Source organism: Cavia porcellus, unplaced genomic scaffold (assembly GCF_034190915.1).
Source record: "Cavia porcellus strain 051 isolate PalLab524CR breed Dunkin Hartley unplaced genomic scaffold, mCavPor4.1 scaffold_8, whole genome shotgun sequence".
Taxonomy (NCBI): Eukaryota; Metazoa; Chordata; class Mammalia; order Rodentia; family Caviidae; genus Cavia; species Cavia porcellus.
This window is the reverse complement of record NW_026947491.1, coordinates 43,385,413-43,404,686: the sequence shown is the minus strand read 5'-3', so window position 1 is coordinate 43,404,686 and position 19,274 is coordinate 43,385,413. Positions and strand designations below refer to the sequence as shown.

The 19,274-nt window shown below is 50.7% G+C and overlaps 1 protein-coding gene across 1 annotated transcript; it reads right to left on the bottom strand.

The window, feature by feature from the left end:
* Positions 1-1,303: 1,303 nt before the first annotated feature.
* Positions 1,304-9,380, bottom strand: Tamalin (trafficking regulator and scaffold protein tamalin). The gene is made up of 8 exons (XM_063254798.1): positions 9,045-9,380; positions 7,090-7,139; positions 5,105-5,159; positions 4,899-5,001; positions 3,468-3,561; positions 3,304-3,370; positions 2,920-2,986; positions 1,304-2,494 (listed from the first exon to the last, which is right to left on the bottom strand). Exons 1-8 carry the CDS (start codon positions 9,285-9,287, stop codon positions 2,001-2,003), a joined length of 1,173 nt encoding a protein of 390 aa, XP_063110868.1. The 5' UTR covers positions 9,288-9,380; the 3' UTR covers positions 1,304-2,000.
* Positions 9,381-19,274: the final 9,894 nt, after the last annotated feature.

The window sequence follows — 19,274 nt, the reverse complement described above, 5'->3', positions numbered from 1 at the left end:
GAACCTATCTCAATGTAAAAATGTGAAGAGCAGAGATGCAGCTCAGTGGCAGAGAGCTTGCCTAGCATATGTAAGGTCCTGGGTTCAACCCCAACTATACCAATTTTTTTTTTTTTTTTTGTCTCTTTCCTTTTTATCGGTACCGGGGATCGAACTCACGCCTGCCTGCTTGCAAGGCAGGCGCTTATGCCGCTGAGATAAATCCCCAGCCCTATACCAAATTTTTAAAAAGTCACTTTTTTCATGGGAGCCATAATGAGTTTAAGCAGGGGATTGTATTCTGATTTCCTTTTTTGACACTTTTTTTTTTTTGCAGTGCTGGAAGTCAAACCCAGGGGCTTCACATGGTAGGCAACTGTTCTACCCCTGAGCCATTTCCTTTTTTAATAGATATTACCCTGACTGCTGTGAGGCCCCCACTGGGGGAGGGGGAGGACCCACTTAACTCCCCTTAGAGCCTCACCTGTGCTGATAATACCCAGGAAAGGACACCAAACAAAAGTGTTAAGTTAGTTCTACTATCTTGCTGTGTGACCCTGGGCAGGTTACTTGCCCTGGGTCACCTCAAATAACGTAGTGACCATGGTGACACACACTGTACTGGGAACTAGGACTGGGCTGAATGAAGTATAAGACAGAAGTTAATTGATCCTTGTTGTAAGGATCTTGTGACCTAAAGGAGAGAGTGGGTACAGAATACAGTGCCTAACAGTCAAGACAATTTCAGATGATGATAGAAGCAAACCATACTTGGGTACATGGATGCTTGACTGGATGAAAAGGCTTGCCGAGGAGGCAGATCCATGTATTTAGGTCCCAGGTGTGGAACCAATGCAGAGACCCCACCTCAGGGGTCAGATAGTTCAGCACAAGAGTAAGGTCTCATTCCTGGAGTAGTTTCCCACTGGGTTCTAATCTAGAACAAAGGGGTGACTTGGCCTGTGACTTCAGTCTGGAAGGCGAGACCTCAGGTGCTAGGAAGAGAGGGGACCCTGGTATTTGCACAGGGATTAGGGGATAGTTAAGGACAGGATGAGCCTTGCCCCATCTAGGTAGATGTTTGAGGGAGGCTGGAGATGCACTTAAACCAGAGACCCAAGTTCAAAAGAGGGAATGGGGCCTCAGTTCTGGCCCATACATGTATGTTAAAATCCCCTGGATGGTTTCTCTGGCTTCAGGCTACAAGAAAATAGGATGGAAAATATAGTGTGCGTATGTGTGTGTTTGGAGGGGGTATGTGGGTGCTGTCAGAGCTTGCCTGAACCCAGACCTCCCCCTCAGGCACTCACCACACTGACACAGATGCAAAAACCCATCAATTTTATACAGTTTGTGGTTCAGAAGCAACAAATGCAAAACGACAGAGCAGTCTGTGCTGCCTCTACCCTACCCTAACATGTCCATTCTTGTTCCCCAAGGGGCACAGAACCAGGACCCCACCCAGCAGGACCCCACTTAGTTACAGGCCCCTGGAAGGGGCCAAGCCCTTAGGGGTCAAGGCCAGGGGAGGGGTCCAGCACCTTGCCCCCTTGGGGCACACCGGAGCTGTGTATGGGGAGTGGGATGACCAGCACAGGGCCACTTTTCCCGGAAGCTAAAGGTAGGGGAGCTAGGGAAACTGAGGAAGAGGGCTTGGAGCGGGGACGGGGTAACATCCCGGGTGGAGGAGTTCTTCCTGGACGCCCACAAGGCACTACTGACCCACACTAGGATAGCACACCCATCTTTGGTCCCCCAGACCTCTCCCAACCCCAACTGCCTGTTCTCCTCCAGCCCCAGAACCCTCTGAGTTCCGAGGAGAGGACTGGGGCGCCCCCGCTGTGCTCCACCCCTCTGGCAGAGACAAGCCATGAAACAGCCAGAGCCAGCCAGGAGGCCAGGCCCCTCTCCCGCTGCTCTGGGCTCCTAGGGTCCTCCGGTAGGGGTCCGCACTCCCCCCACACTCTTTGCACTGGCTGTTAGGAATAAATAAATAAATACCTCTCTGGCCACCCCCGCCCCTACAGCTGGCTTTCCTCCTCCTCCAGGGAGCGGTTGAGTCCGGGGATGAACTTGAGCAGCCGCCTGCGGAAGCTGCGGTACTTTGTCTTGCGCAGGCCGGGGCCACACAGGGCTTGCTCGCGGGCCTCAGTCCAGAGCGTGCCCGGGGCGCCCCCGCCGCCTCCCCCGCCAGCGCCCAGGGCGCATCGCACACTTGCGCTGCGGGTCAGCGCGGCTCGAGGCCCGGACACCAGCGCCTCCGCGGAGCTGGGGGGACGCGCCGGAGGCAGTGGCGGCGGCGGCAGCGCGGGCGGCTCTGCGCCCCGGAAGAAGCAGGTGTGGTAGACGGCGTCGTCGGTGTCACCGTGGGCCTTTTGGGTGCCTCCTCGGGGTCCTCCGGGCGCGGCCAGCAGAGGCCCAAAGGGTAGCGAGCCAGGAAGCAGGCCAGCCCCGTAGAGACAGGAGCGCACGGACTCCAGCGTGTCATAGATGCTGGGGTCCTTCACCACCAGGCCTGCCAGGGCAGAAACACAGAGACCACTGAGGCCCGGGCCAGAGGGCGCGAGATCCAGGTCCTTCCTGCTGATCAGCAGTGTGGCCTCAACCTCTCTCTGTAGGACTGGAGTTACACAAACTCAAATCCTTGTGAGAACCCCTTAGGACATGAGGGGAGGGAACAGGATTAAAATAAACTCTTTGAGCCTTGTGTTTCCACCTGGAAAGCCATGCTGAAACTTATTTCCAAACTCATTTCTCCAGTGTGAGAAAAGTCACACATGTTTGTGGCTCAGCCCAGGGCAGTATGGCACCCAAAGTAATCAGTTAAGAAACCCTTAAAAGGGGCAGGGGAGGGGGAGCTCACTAGTTCTGAGGGAAACACATCGACCCAGGTGCTGACAGGGGAACAGGAGGCCATCACACTCCTGAGCTACTACTCACCATGCACCAGCCGCTGCTCCTGAACCATTAGGGACCGGTATTCTCCCCACTTCTCATACAGGGTTTGCTGTAAGACACACCCCAGCCCCTGGTCAGGAGCTAGGAGCTCCCAGAGACCAGCAGGACAGGGATCAGAGGAGACTGAACACGTTTTTTATTTTATTTCATTGAGACAGCGTCTCACTGAGTTACTCAGGCAGGATTCAAACTTACTTTCTATCTTTCTGCCTCAGCATCCCAAAGTGCTGAGATTACAAGATGTGCCACCACATTCAGCACTACCTTTATGAAGGTTTTAAGAATTCAGAGAGATAAAGGAACCCTAGAAGAGTGGTTCTTGGGAAGAGAACACGGAAGCTGGATTATTCTTGGGGTCTTTCTTACCTTCAGGTATTGCAGTCGGGCCTCCAGTTCTGCCTTTCGAATTGATGTCCCATACAGAGTCTCCAGTCTGAGGATTGAGGAGTCAAAGGCTGAGTGAACCTGGAGGCTCAGGAAACACCAGGGAACTGAGCTCAGGAACCCTCAAGTATTTAGCCCAGACATACCTGAGAACATTGCCTGATGCCTTTATGATATCAACGATCTCGCGATGCCGGATGCCTTCCACATTCAGGCCATTGACACTGGCGATGGTGTCCCCTGCAAGGCAGAGGAGTCAGCATATGCTACAGGACATGAGGGAGGAATTCAAGCTCTTTGGTACGGAATATACCTGAATTCCCTTCCCCTGCTCTTCACAGATGACCTCCGTGCATCTGTTCCCCATCGCAAATATACAGGAATAATACCACAACCTTCCTCCCTACCTACAGTGATGGTAACTGCCAGACTATCCAGGTCAGCTCAGCTTAAGTGCTGAGAACCTCAGAGGGGCTAAGCCCTCATGAACCCACACCCTCAGGAAGGTTTGCTCCCAAGGACTGGGCCCTGGGCTTCCCTAGAGTTGGTTATTTCTGTTTAGCCCATGCCTGTCAAGACCAAGAAAGGGCTAGGGGAAGTAGCACGGCTCCAGGCATGAGAGACCTCAGCTTCAGATTCCTGGTGCCACTGTAAAACTGCCAACCAGGTAGGGCATGCCAGCTTCTTTAAGGGCTCTTCTCATTGGTGCAAAGGGATTAGGGGTCCTTGCTGTGGCTACTGCAGGGGTGATCAGAAGTGAGAGAGAATGGGAAACTGCTTTATAAAGTTGTAATATATTAAGGGCACCTGCTAAATTAGCATGGAAGGAAGCCTAGGGACAAAAATGGTGACAGAGGTGGGTATGATGGCACATATCTATAGTCCCAGCACTTAGGGGGCTGGAACAGGAGGATTACCAGGAGTTTGAGACCAGCCTGAACTACATAGTAAGACCCTATCTTTTTTTTTTTTTTTTTAAGACCCTATCTTAAAAACAAAACAAAGCAACAGAACAGAAACTGGTGGTAGAATGGGGCAGAGAGAAGCAATTTGTCTGTCTCGGGTTACACATTCTAGAAACTGGGGACTCCACATTTGCCCAATTGCAGGGGTTTCCTGTAGAGGCATCATTCATTCTGTTGTTAGAGGAAATAATATGAGGACCCCACACTTGAGCCAAGTTGGGGGAGCAGGTATCCCTAGAATCAAGCAAGCCCAGTGGGTTGTTGCTCCCCATGCTAGGTTTCTGCCCATGCCGGGTTGCCACACTGCCAGGAGGAATCTGATCACTAGGGTAGCAACATCCACCACTTACCAGGCTCTGGCTCTGTGCCCCGGCAGCCCCTCACTGCACTATGACATGAGAATGTTATTACCTCATTTTGCTCATGGGACTATACACAGTCACACAGTAAGTGGCAAATTTGCCTGGACCCAGAGTCTGGATTCCATCCGTTCTTTTTATAGCCTTCTCCAGGCAAAAAGAAAGATTGACTTCAGGAGGGATCTCTTTATTCCTGTACTGGCAGTAAAGTCTTACTCCTCCCAGAGCCCTGGGGCCTGGGCCCAGGCCCCACCTGGTGTGAGTCCAGCCAGCTGTGCAGGGCTAGATTCATGAACTCGGCAGACAAAAGTCACCATCTCCACACGCTGCTCCTCTCGGTGGTGAAGCCCGTAAGTCTGAAACAAACAAGGGGACCCTCAGCCTAGGCACAGGTGGGTCCATGTCCATCCCTCAGACTGACCTCCCAGCCATCAGCATTCTGAACCCAGCTTATCCTACCTGGATCTCAAAGCCAAAAGTCTGGTTGTCCTCCTTCTCCAAAGTCAACACTTTCCTGCAAGAGAAACAAGGGTTGAAACCATTAGTTTGTTTTTGAAACAGGGTCTCTCTGTGTATTTCAGATTGTCCTTGAACTCATTACTAATCAAGGCTGGCTTTGAACTCATGACAATCCTCCTGCTTCAACCTCCAGATTATAGGCAAATTATAGGTGTGTACCACCATGCCAGGGTAACTATTAGTTTTTTTTTTTTTTCTTTCTTTCTTTTGTCTTTTTCCTTTTTATCAGTACCGGGGATTGAACTCACAACTGTCTGCTTGCAAGGCAGGCGCTTATGCCGCTGAGCTAAATCCCCAGCCCCCACCATTAGGTTTAAAACTGTGGCAGTCCCATAACTCCAGCATTCAAGGATTAGGGAGTCTGATCTAGAGTATTTGGGGAGGACTCAGTCTTCAGTGACAACTCTCTCATCACACAGTTTTGGAATGTCCTTCCTGGACTCCAATGAAACTGGCCTTGAAGAACGGCACAGAATTAAATTGGCCTCTAGTGGGGCACAGAATTAAATTGGCCTCTAGTGGCAGAACAGAGAACCTGGAATGGCTAGTCCCTAGAGGGATAGGTTACATACATCCCAGCCTTCCACTGAGCCCCAAAGTTAGCCAGTGACTAGCCGAGACCCCAAATTTGGCCCCAGTCTGGAGCCTCCTCACTGCACTGCATTCTCCACTGCTTTGGGTAAGGGACGCCCCACCCCCAGAGGCCAGTCACGAGGCAGAGGCAGAGGCTCAGCTTCAGCGCAGACCACAGCTGCTCCTCCCCAGCTGTGATGGGGCCAGCCCACCAGATGTGAGGGCTGGGGGAGGGGAGCTTGAGGCCGCCCCTTCCCGCACTGAAGGCCTACCACTGGACACAATGGTCTGGAGCAGCTCCAGATCCTCCAGGCTGGGGGAGCCGTTTCCTCTACCCACCCCACCCCCTTCCTTCCCACCAGCCAGAGGCAGCAGCAGAGCAGCCTCCTAAGGCTGTCCAAGTCTGGAGCCTCAGAAAAGCCCTGGAGACTGGGCTTCTCAACCCCCAGCCTGAGCCAGATATCCTCCAGTGGCTTCACCCACCTCCCCATTCCCACCTGAGCCCCTCACTCTTTGAAGGGTAGCCCTTTCCCCACGCATACTGCAGGAGCAGGAGCAGGAGCCTGGGGCCTGAGAGTTCTGTTTGTCCCTGTGCTCACAGGGCTTCTGCATAGTCCAAAGAACATTCACTGTAAAAGGCTAGGTGGTAAATATGCTAGACTTCCTGTGTAGGCTCCATGTGGCCTCGTCACATATTGGCCTTTGTTTTTATTTTGACAACTCTTTAGAAACACAAAAACAAGCTAGCAGGTGGCACATGTCTGTGATGTGACCCCAGTACTTGGGAGGGTGAGGCAGGATTACTACCAAATATATATATAAATGCAATTTTTTTTTCTAGCTTAAGGGCCAAACAGACCTGATCCACATTCGTAGGCTCAGCAATGTACTTCTACCCACACCTCAGGTCCTTCCTAGAAGTGGTCACCTTCCTCAAGCAGCTGGACATAACTTGGCTACGGTGTAGGCCTACTGGACTTGTGGAGCAGGCCAGGCCAGGGAAGCCTCTTAATCCTGGCCTAGGACATTTTCCACAAGCTTCTCCTACTCCCTTACCCTCAGCACCCGTGGATTCAGATCTCCCCAGGGAGGGGTAACTGCAGGGACAATGGGGGTGCTGAGGAGCACCTAATGACTCAGAAGTCCCCGCCTCCTTTCCTTGCCACCCTCACACAGCCCACACCCCCAGCTGCCCCTCACTCCAGCAGGAAAGCGATGCTTACAGGTGGGCGAATGACTCCCCCAGGCAGGGCTGAGATGCTGTTGTGCGCCCCCCTGCCCTGCCCTACCACCCCAGCACCTCACTCTTTGGGGCCATATCAAGGGCTGGGCGTGGGGTGCTGGTGACTCACCGTTGCTGTTCAGGACTCTGGCTGAGATTCTTCCAGCGGATTCCTGAGCCCTGGGTGGGAAGTCAAGAAAGACAGGTGAAAGGGGGCTGTCCTTGAGCAGATGCTGAAAGCTTTACTCTGCAAGGTCCCTCACTTAGGACCCAGCAGCCCACTTCCTGTTGCCTGTGCTTTCCCAATTTTACACCTGCTTTGGTGCTGCCATAATATTTGCAGAGTACAATTACACTATCACTCTCAGCCTTCTTACCTCACACATTGGCCTCCTCCTAAGTCCAGATACATGAACTTCTAAGGGCCCTGCTGGTTTCCAGCCTGGGGAGGGGGTTATGACTCTAGTACAGTCTCCATCATGGGAAGAGAATTGGATGTGACCCTAGAAGCTGAGGCAAAGCTCTTCTTCAGTGGGATTCCAGGGCAGGATGCCCCTGGACCCACCTATTGAGGAACTCCAGGGATCCCCTGCCACATGGGTCTCTCCAGCTAATTTTTCTCCACAGTGGCTTGGGAGAACTCAGGTCAGGGGGTCAGGAAAGCTGGCAGTCCCAGTGTGAATGTGGCAGAGTCAGGGAGGTCTCCTATAGGCCAAGCTGTTTCATGGACCAGCTGTGCCCAGCCAGATGGGCCTCTCCACATTGTATATATTTTGTTGCTTTTAGAGACAAAAAAAAAAAAAAAAAAAAAAACTTAGCCATCAACTTGCCAATTTAAAGAGAAAATTAGGGGTCCTTTTTTGTGGGAGAGGTGACAGCCAAAGATCCCAGCTTCCTCTTGGGCCTTTGATAAACTAAAGCAATTGCTCCCTCTCAAAATTTTGGTTCTTGGAAGAAGTTCCATCCACCCAGCCCTCTCCCTGCATTGCAAAACAGCCCCAGGCCTTCCCTGGTGAGTGCTCTAGTTCACACTGGAACCCATGAGTTGCCCAAGGCAAGGAAGAGAGGGGGCTTTCTCCAGAACTAAAGATTAACCTCATGGGTGGGGACAATTCCCAAATGGGCTAAGGGCGGGGACACTGGGCGCACAGAGAGACCCCTTTGTCTTTCAACCCGATTTTCATAAAATGCAAATTCTCAACAAGCTGTTTATTGTGTGTGGGGGAGCCGGGGCCAAGGGAGGAGGAGGGGGATGAAGGAGGAAGGCCACCAGTCCTCTCTCCTTAACCTGAGTCTCGGGTCTCTGATTCTGAGTGTTCAGGTTCCCTTGGGGCACAGGAAGAGCCCAAGAGAGGGTGACCCAGAGGGCGGGTGCGACCCGCATCCTTCCTGCCCGGCGGGCACCACGAACTCCCCCACAGTGTCCGGTCACGGCTAGGTCCAGGGAGCTGTGCCCTCACACTCCGCACGTCAGATGCCCCACGCCCAAGAAACCGGGCGCCCTCGAACGGGTGCTCCCTGAGGTGGGGGTTGGAGGAAGGACTCGCATTTCCTCGCCGGGAGAGTGCACTGTGGCAGCCACTGGCCCCTCTCCAGCCCCGGGTTCTAAGGACCCGCAACTTGTCCGGTGCAAGCGGCGAGACCTCATCCCGGGCCCTCCCGCTCCAACTCCAGAAGCCTGGACAAGATGAGGGGGTCGTGGGGGTTCGAGACACCCGGGCAGGAGAGGCGGGCCAGATGGAGGAGTGGGAGAAAGGGGTATTGGGGAGGTGTCAAGGCAGAAGAGGAGAGGAGACAGTGTGAAGGTGCGTGGTGAGCCGGGCAGCGAGCCCCCAGACTGGGCGGCTGCAGGCGGGGCCACAGCCTCCAGAGCAGCGGAGGCCGCGAGTTGGGAGGTGAGGGCCAGGAGGAGGCCAGCGGTAGGGCAGGTGGGAGACCGTGTGTGTGTGTGTGTGTGTGTGTGTGTGTGTGTGTGTGTGTGTGTGGTGGGGGTCCGGTTAGCAGGGGCTGATGAGGTCGAGCACGTCCTGGGGAAGGGACCCTGGAGGGTACCGAGACTGGGGGAGGCAGGGTTGGGGGACGCACCTTCCGGCGGGGCAGGGTGCCCCCGGACACGGCGAGCGCGCGGTACAGCTCTGCGGGGTGATAGTCCTCCAGCGCCGCGTACAGCTCGTCGGCCGGCGCCCCGGGGGTGGCGGCTGCAGCCGGGGGACCTGAGGCCCGGGTCGGGGCTGGAGCAGCATCCGAGTCCGGGGCCCGGGCAGCGGGGTCCGGGGCGGCGGCGGCCTCCTCTTTCTGCTGCAGCTTCCTGAGTCTGCGGAGGGTCATGGCTCCTGCGCGGGGCGCCCCACGGAGGCGGCGCTCCCGGAGCTGCGTGGCGCTGCCGGCCGCTGGGGGACACCAGCCCGGTGGGCCGCAGGTCGCCTCCCTTTATAGGCTCCGGAGCTGGGCGGCGCGCGGTCTCCGGTGGCCCCGCCCACAGCGCTGCCGGCTCCGCCTCCGGGGAGCACACCCCAGGAGCACAGCACAGCCTTCGACGGCCAGCGAGGCTGGGGAAACTTGGGGACCTGCACGTTCTCGACGGGAAACCTGGCCCCGAGGGGGGCAGGAGGAGGGATGGCACCTCGGGCGGGCGGGGCCAGCGTGTGCGCTGGAGTCTGCGAAGGGGCTTTCCTTGGGTGAGATTTGAAATTTGGGAGTGGGTGGTGCTAGCGATTCATGGAGAACAGGAACAGTAAGGGGGACATGTTAGGAAGTTTGGGGTCCTGGGGAAGATTGAAGAAGATGTGGGGGTGAGAGGGGGTGCGATGTGGGGGTGAGAGGCAGCGGGGCTGCGATCCCTAGAGGAAGGAGGGCATTGATACCTCTGAACTAACAGCGAACAAGTCCCGGGGAATGAGTGCCCTGGGACGCGGGATTTCCCCCTTTACACTCCTGTCCCAAAGAGCCAAAGAGGCTGCCTCTACTTGCGTCTGAGCAAAGGAAAGACGTGAAACCCTGAAAGCAGGAGGCTTAATTCTGGCTAGACCCTCGCAGGTCGAGAGCGGTCCCTGCAGGATAAACCTGTCCTCAGCTCCTGACACCTGAGGCCAGGTCTCCCTTTCCCAGCAGATACTTCTTTACTGTGGCGCTGACTCTTGACTCACAAGATTGGGGATGGGCCCAAGGCAAGTGTAGGTGCTGAGCCATTCTCTGACCCTGTCTTAGAGACCATCCCCCAGGCTTTTCGTTACCATGGTTGCCGGGGCTAGAAGAGACAGGGATGGCCCAGCGAAGTCTCTGTCGTCAGTGGTGCCCAAATAAGAAGTGAGAGGAGGAAGTGGAAGGCCACGTGTGATGTCTAAAGAGCAGCTAGCCACCACAGGCTGTCAGCACAAGCTGGGGACTCCACATCCCCACGCATTGCACTACACAGAGGCCAGAGCTGCATTGTTCCTGTTGTCCCTTCCCCCAGTCTTCTCGGATACCTAATGCTTTATAGCTGACGCTGAGCATTTACCAATGTGTTGTGTAGCTCGCCTTTACATATATGTATTAACCCACTCAGCGTGCTCTTAACAATACTATGGAGTAGGTACTATAACACTCGAGGAGACAGACCCAGAAGGTAAGCAGGCTGGCTAGGTTTCTCAGGGGTAGAACTGAGATTCAAACCCAAGCAGCATGGTTCCAGAGCTGCAGTCTGATTCCTCACTCCCACCCCATGATGCTGTCTTTCTCAGTTCTTCATTCATCCCACCTTTAAATTCAGCTTTGTGCCAGGACCAGCCATGTACTGGGCTCTGGTAGGCTCTTGGTCTGGTAGGAGTGGCATATTGTACATGTGGGGTATCAAATATGTGGCATGAGGGGTTAGATGGGAAGGAGCCATCCCATAAGGGGAGGTCAGTCTGTTTCAGTCTCCTTGCCTCCTGGACTGTGTGTCTGTCTTCTGCCTCCCCTAGGCGCTGGGACCTGCAGCTCTTCAGGAGGTGTGGGTGTGAGGGGATGCTTCTCTGGCCCGCTGTGATTGTACAAGCCCAGATGGCAGGAGGCTTGTTGGGTGGGGGCAGAGGTGGCTCCCTTAGTGCCTGCCTCCCCTGCCTCTGGCCTTCCCCTTTTGGGCCACCAAGTAGCTTTCAGCTGAGGGCTGAGAGGGTGTTAGTGGGGAAACATGGGACTCTATTGTGAGAATTAGCACAGATGGACCCCTGGACCGTCTGTTGCCTGCTCCTGACAGACAGCATCTGTGTCGGGGGAGGGGTTGGAGAGGTGCAGAAGCAGGAGATGCAATGGTTTCTCTTGTATTTATTTGAGGGATTATCCCTGAAGGGACCCTCAGAAGTGACCCATGCACAGCCTCTTCTATGATGAAACCACCCCCTACCCATGGGGAGAGCCTAATTTAGGTCTCCTTGCCTGAAACCTGGAACAATGGATGCCACAGGCGGGGTACAGCACTTGTGTCTAACAGTCTTCCTTCAGGTTGACGTGGAGGTGGAGACTCCTTCAGTTTATGCAGGTGGATTTCCGTCTTGTGAGAGAACTCCACCAGAGAAGTGACGTTTGTATCTAAATTTTCTCCTCCTGCCAGGAAGAAAGCCCTAGAAGCTAGATGCAGTGGCGCATGCCTGTAGTCCTAGCTACGCAGAAGGTTGAGGCAGGACAATGGCAAGTTTGAGGCTAGTCTGGTCAATTTAGGGAGCCCCCTCTGAGATAAGAAAAGGAAAGGCTGAGAGTGTAGTTTAGTAGTAATAGAGCGCTTGCTTAGTGTGTGCAAGGCCCTAGGTTCAATCCCCAACGCTGAAAAAAGAAAAGAACTGGAGTATAGAGCTTTTGCCTAGCACGTACAAAACTCTAAAGTACTGAAAAAGAAAGAAAGAAAGAAAACCAGTGCCAGGGAACCCAGGATAAGGATGGGCCCAGAAAATGCAATTTCTGTCAAGACTTGTGTGATTTCTAAACTCTGAAATTTCTGAGCTTGAAAGGCCCATGTGGACTGGATAGGATACTGTGTGGTCCAACCCTCACTTAACAGGTAGAGGGGTAGGTGAAGCGCTGGAACCCTCAGAATGTTAATTCAGCTGCTGGCAGCTTCTTGAAACTGTTACCTGCTCCCTCCTGACTCTTCTTTCCCCAGGGAGGGGATGGGGAGCTGCAATATGGAGTGGTGATGCCCTCTGGTGGCCATGGATCTTGTGGTTGGAAATACCTATTTTTCTGTGTCTCTGAGTCTCTCTGTGTGTCTGTGTCTCTTTCTGTCTCTGTCTCTTTTTCTGTGTCTCTGTCTCTTTTGAGGCTAGGTCTCACTATTTAGTTCAGCTTGGCCTTGAACTCTATGGCTGGCCTCGAATTCTCAATACCCTCCACTTCCGCTTTCTGAGTGCTGGGATTACAGGCAAGTGCCACCACATCCGGCTGCTGGGCACATTTTTAAACCAGATTGGAAGGCAGACTAGTATCAGCCTCCCAGCTCCTATCTCGCTCCTATCTCTCCCAAGAGGATCTGTGTTCAGCCTGCCACCAAGTTCTGGAATCTCACACTTGTCACAGCAAGGAAGTCATTCTTGTGATGGAAGCTGCTGCTGCCCTACTGCAGCAGGGAAATCCATCAGGGAGAAGCTGGACAGCTGGTGGGTCTTCCCCGCACAGTAACCTTCAAATACCAGGCAGTGCGCAAAGGCCCCTAAGGCTCTGCCTTCCACAGCTCTCCAAGCCGCCTGTTAACCCAGAGTCTTTTCCTAGCATCTGTTCTCCGCCTAACTGCTGCAACCCTTTCAACCTTGGGGGTGGGGCAGCATTCATATATGGTCCCCAACTTCCTACACCAGGACTCCTCCCCCATACTCCTCCCTCCAGGAAGCCTTGCAAATCCCCCATTGCTGACACTCTTCAGATATCTATACTCACTCTGTACCTTATTCCCAATTGATTTTTGTCAGAGTACATGCTAGCTGCTCCGGTTGTAGGCCCTGGGGATGGTGCTTGGCCTGAGTATTGCTTAGATGGTGGAGACCTGGCTAGTTGATAAGGCCTAGGTAACACCCCTCCTTTCTTTCTTTTTTTCTTTCTTTCTTTTTTTTGTACCAAGGCTCAAACTCACAACCTCATGCTTGCTAGTCAGGTGCTTACGGCTGAGCTAAATCCCCAGCCCTAACATCCCTCCTTTCAGAACAAGCCCATCCCAGATGCCCAGCCATCAATATAGCATGCAATAGGGTACAGGTAGGAGCTGACCCTTGTCCCCACAGACCTGTTCAAGCTTTGGGGTGCTACAGAGTCTCAGGCCCCTCTCGAGTTTCACTTCAGTCTCAGGCTCTGGCTTAGTCATTTCAGGATCCAGGACTAGAAGGGAGCATTAGTTCACCAGGAGCACCTTACTGGGTGCTGCCATTGCTTCTGAGCTGGGGAAGCAGAAAATGGAGGGTCTGGGCTCTCCTGGGTCTCTTGTCTGTTCAAAATGAGAGGCTGGGCCCTCAGTTGCATGACATTGCTTCTTTGAGGAGGCATGGACAGCTGGTAGACAGCTGCTGGGCAGGGAGTGGTTGTTTTTTTAATGGCTCTGACTGTGCACCAGTGTCCGTGGGAGAATGCCTGTGCTGGTGCTGGAGCCTTGCTAAGGGAGGAATCCAAGAGCAGGATGGATCCAGCACAGCCCAGTGACCCGAGGTCTAGGCAAATGTGGCAGTTTTGTTGGGTATGTGTCTCTGGGACTAGTCCCAGGGGCTGCCTTGCCTTTTACATGGGGATGGCAAGGTCTCTCCCCTGAACAGGTTAGAGTGGCAGAAGAAAGGGAGGCAAACTGTAGAGTTTTTGTTTGACAGTGTTCTTACAGACACATCACTCCTAAGACCTGGAGTACATAATATCGTCCTGCCTCATTTCATTACAGGTACACATGGTGAAGTCAAAAACTGATAGCTCTGAGGGTCCCAGCCTCCCTGGGGCTCTTCCTCCCTGTTGACAAGCACTGTTGCTTAATCCCTGGTTTCCTCTCCCAGGGGAAGACAGTGTGCACATCCTCTCTAAACACACACTCTCGAGACCCGATACTAAGATGTTCTGATTGAAAGCAGCTTTACAGGGCTGGGGATTTAGCTCAGTGGTATAAGTGCCTGCCTGGCAACTGCGAGGTCATGAGTTTGATCCCGGATACAAAAAAAAAAAAAAAAAAAAAAAGAAAGAAAAGGAAAGAAAGCAGCTTTACTCTTGCTCTCACCGTTTGCCTCTGATCATGCCCCAAACCTGTCTGTCCTACCCACAGCCTCTCCCTCTCCTGCCAGCTTTGCCTGCCTCACCGCTGCTGCAATTACCTCTCATGCCTACACTGTGATGCTGTTTTCCACAACTATCACCAGTAAGTTTATGTTTTTTTTTTTTTTTTTCTTTTTTTTTTTCCCTTTTTATCAGTACCGGGGATTGAACTCACGACTGCCTGCTTGCAAGGCAGGTGCTTATGCCGCTGAGCTAAATCCCCAGCCCCAAGTTTATGTTTTATATCACCCACTGTAACAAATTTTTTGAGGGGCCAGGATATAGCTTAGCAGATCAGTGCCTGCCTGGCAGCAAAAGGCCCTGAGTTTGATTCTCAGGGGCTGGGGATTTAGCTCAGCGGCATAAGTGCCTGCCTTGCAAGCAGGCAGTCGTGAGTTCAATCCCTGGTACCGAAAAAGACCAAAAAACAAACAACAAAACAACAACAACAACAACAAAAAAGGATATTCTAGAGAGAGATAAAGATGACAGTGGTTCCAGGAACAGCAGCAGAGGAGGATCACCAAACAGGACAAGCAATTGAATGAAGGGGAAAAGTGGAGGGCCAACAGGAGGACAGCATGGCAGAGACAATCCAATGTATGCTGGTTGTAACCATTAATGTAGATGGTCTCAGTTCAGCAATAAAAAGAAACACAGGGAGAGTGGATCAAGAAACAAGATCCATTGACATACTGTATACAAGAAACACATTGAACTGGAAAGGAAATTCACAGACTGAAAATCAAAAGAGTCATTGTTTCATGTGACAGAAGACCAGAAAAAAAGCAAGAGTAATTTGCCCATCAACCACAGGGAAGATACAGTATTTTCATGCAGTGAAAAGCTACCCAGCTATAAAGTAGAATAATCTCAAGGCTCTTTTAGGTAAATGGATGCAACTGGAGACCATGTTCATGGGTGAAACAGTTTGAACTCATATGCATGAACCCTAGCATAAGAAACTGAAGGAGTTAATGGGATCCAAAAGCAAAATAGTTAATGTAAGAACAAAGGGGAGGAAATGTCTGGGAGATAAAGGTGACAACTACTGTTGATTTCTTATTGTCTTGTCTTGAACTCTTGTATGGTTTTCACCATTTTGTTAGGTTTGGCTTTGTTCTGTTTTTTTTTTTTTTTTTTTTATCGGTACCGGGGATTGAACTCAGGACCGCCTGCTTGCAAGGCAGGTGCTTATGCCGCTGAGCTAAATCCCCAGCCCCAGGCTTTGTTCTGTTTTGTATTGTTAGATTTTACTTTGTCTGATGGTATAGGCAGCTATTCATAATGGGATGTATTATGGTAATCATGGTTGGTTTCCTATTATATTGTTTTGAAGTCTTATGCTTTCATTCAATTGGTTTTGCTTTGATTTTATTATGTGTGATGGTATGAACAACTACTTTGAAGAAAATGAGACATTATGGTAGCCATTGCTGATTTTCTACCATCTTGAAGTCCTATCATGCTTTTGTTCTTTTGTTTTGATTGGTTCTATTCTGTTGTGTTTTGACTTTATTATGTGTGATGCTATGGACAAGTTTTTTTGAGGAAAATGAGGTATTATAGTAGCCATCGTTCATTTCCTGTTATCTGGTTTTGAAGTCCTGTACGTTATGGTTGCCACTGTTGATGTCCTGTTGTCTTGTGAAGTCCTGTGTTCCTTGCACTGTTCTGTTCTGATTTGCCTTGTTCTGTTTTGTTTTTGTTTTATTCTCCTTAAAATAAAAAAAAAAATTTAAAAAAAAGGGATGGAACCTCGTAGGGGTATAACAAACAAACCAACAAACCCAAAGCAAACCAAAAAGCTATAATATCTTTCAACTACATTATCCTTACATCAAGGATGACAAATAGGTTTTAATTTATAGGACATTAAGCATGCTGAGAAAAAATTTGGAGACCAACTCAGAAAGAAACATCATTAACAGATTCTCAGTTTTTTAAAAGTAAGGGAAGCTGACAGCATTTGCCATTTCTGGTCCCCAGCATGAAGTCTGGACTTAGCACTACAGCAGCACTGAGCACCTGTGGTTATTTTTGTTTGTTATACTTTTGGTGGTATTTTGTTTTGACAGGGTCTCACTACGTCTCAGGTTGGCCTTGAACTCACTCGGCAGTCCGGGAATTTGCAGTGATCCTGGAGCCTCAGCCTCCAGAGTACCGCGATTACAAGTGTATGTCACCATGCTAGATCACCTTGAATAGCAACTTTTTTTTAGTACTGAGGATTGAACTCAAGGACTTGTGTATGATAGGTAAGTTCTCTACCACTGAGCGATATCCACAACCACACCACTGAGTAAAATCCTAACCCTTTCTCTTGTCAGTCACTAGGCCAATGCCTATTCCAAAACAGTGTCCCTTTTCTGGACTCTATGTATCCACTACATTCTATTTGTTCCTACCGTAGGACTTATATCCCAGTCCTCCCAGTTACCTGCTCACTAGGAACGGAGTCTGTGAAAGGCAGGTTTACCTGCCCGTGACACCTGGCGTACTGGTCTGTAACGGGACTTGCCAAACTCTATCTTATTGGCTGTATACAAATCTGATCTCTCTACATTCAGAACTCCCTGAAGTGCAGGGACTGTGGACTGTATCTTTGTGCCCTGCCTATTGTTTTATGCAGTCTTGCAGTCTGCTCAGCAGAGGCTTAGAGCCCAGTCCACCCAACTGTTCCTGAAATCTTCACTCCTCCCTTAGCCCCAATCTTTGGCTCCCAAGGGACATTCTTCAAAGGCATCAGACTACTTACCACACTCCCTAAAACCCATCCGTTCTTATCGTGGGACATCTAACAATCTATGGGCTAGATAGTAGTGCTCAGTTTGGTCAAACACTAGCAGATAGCTAGCTGTGAAAATGTAGTTGTTGTTTTCGGACAGGGTCTTGCTATGGAGATCAGGCCAGTTTTTAACTTATAATGTAGTTCTGGCTGACCTCAAACTTGTGGCAATCCTCCTGCTTCAGCCTCCCAGGTGCTGGCATACAGGTGTGTGCTGCCATGATACGTTAAGTTTATGACCAACATTTAAATCAGTTAGGCTGGTCCGATGGCAGTGGGTTATTAGAACTTATTAACATTAGTGTCACTAAAGTTGGTATGCCACCCCCCCCACTGCTAAATTTGACTGGCTTTAAAACAAAATAAATCAATCAATTAACTTGGATTAATGCAGAGTGCCTTTGTGAAAAGATTTGGTATGCAGTTCTAGAGGGGTCAAATGAGCTACTGGCTCCATTATTTCAGGATTGTCATGAGGCAACATGTCATGGTGGGAAACAAGAAAAAAGAAGGGACAAGGTCCCATGACTCCCCAACAAGGCAGCCTCCAATGACTAAAGACTTTATGAGGCTCCTCTTCAGCTCTACCACATCCTAATAGCATCACAGGTAGGGATCATGTTTTTTATTTTTTTTTGGGGATTGCATTTTTAACATGTGGAACTTTGGGGACTCTTATCTAAACCCCGGCATCAGGAAAGTACAGGTGGGTGGTAGCTGATCAACTGAAGGCTCACAACCTTGTAATTGCCAGGCAGGTGTTTATGCTGCTAAGCTAAATCCCTGGCCCAAAAACATAAGTCTCTATACTTGAGTTCAAGATACCAACGGCCCAGGGGAAGAACTGAGGGAAAAGGTGGCGGATTCTCCTCAACCCAAAAGCTAAGCTGCAATCCTCGGATGACCTTCAGGTACCACGCACAATGCGGGTTCTTGTTCTAGTCTGTCAGTTACTACTTAGAAGGAATGCAAGGCATCCTTCTGTCTGGGCTCTGGTCAGTTTCACAGTTCCACAGCAGGCCGGGGTAAAGTACTAGAGCCATGGAAGCAGAGAAGTGCAGTGGCTAAAGGACTACAGTTCAGGGACAATGTCCTGGACCCGTCTTTTCCAATTACAAGTTACATGATCTTAGCCAATTTATTTGACTTCCCTAACCCCCTCTTTCCCTAATCTGTGATAATAATGCCCAACTTGTATGGCTGAGGAAGAAAGCAGTTACTACATGTAAAGCAGGTTTTGGAGCACTGCTTAGTAGTTTTTAACTATCATTCATCTATCTATCTCCATCTTGCTGCTTCTCACACTAGTAAGATATTATGTGTGATTCGTTTCACTTGAATAGGGCCTCAAGTCGCACCCATTTACCTTTAAAAGGTTTATCCTTCTTCATGGCTGAGTAGTATTCTATTGTAACCCCCCCCCCACATCTTTTCCATCCATTCCTCAGTCAGTGGGCATTTAGAATGTTTCCAAGGTCTAGCTATTAGTGCACAGTAAGTTTATAGTATTTTCTAATATTAACTGATTTCAGCGGGGTTTTTTTTTTTTGCATGTTTTTCGTTTTTATCAGTACCAGGGATCTAACTCATGACTGCCTACTTGCAAGACAGGCGCTTATTCCACTGAGCTAAATCCCCAGCCCCAATATTAACTGATGATACTTGCTTTCAAATGTTTTAAGGGACCTTACCTGGAAGAAGGAATAACTGCTTTGAGAACCCTGCAAACAGCACATAGAGACTGTCCACAGAGCAACAGTCTATGGATGGAAGTTAGAGCACTTGGTAGGAACACTGAGGGGGACAAGTGCCTTAGAATTTACTATATTGGATCTCCTCTGTCTAGTTGTATAGGACATTCATACATATTCACACTTTGAAAATATCAGTGAAACTGTCAAAGACTCATCTCAATTACCTAAGTAGCCCACAATTCACAGTTATATTTCAACCCAGAAGAGCAAAACTGGGGAGGGCGTTAGGTTGCCTTTGAGACTTGGTGGCATATAACCAACCAGGATGAAGACCCTCTTTTGTTAAAGGCAAAGGCAAAGACAAAGCCTAAAGTTGCGAGCACCTTCTGCTCACTTACACACCAGGTCTACAAAACAGAGCAAGTCTTAGGAAGACTTCAGATGTCCAGATCAGTACCTCTTCTGTGATCAGCAGCAATGGCTGTTAGGCTCAGGCAGGAGGGCGGTAGAGATGCCACCTCCAGGCTGCCTGCCCCACTCCTACTTGCTCATAAAAGTGGGTGGTCATTCTCCAGATGGAAGACAGACGGCACCAAAAAG

Coding starts and splice junctions, on each gene's coding strand:
- Tamalin (XM_063254798.1), bottom strand. CDS start 9,287: ATGACCCTCCGCAGACTCAGGAAGCTGCAGCAGAAAGAGGAGGCCGCC. Junction 5,002..5,104: donor CTTTTGGCTTTGAGATCCAG/GTAGGATAAGCT, acceptor TGTTTGTTTCAG/ACTTACGGGCTTCACCACCG. Junction 3,371..3,467: donor GCATCAGGCAATGTTCTCAG/GTATGTCTGGGC, acceptor CTCAATCCTCAG/ACTGGAGACTCTGTATGGGA.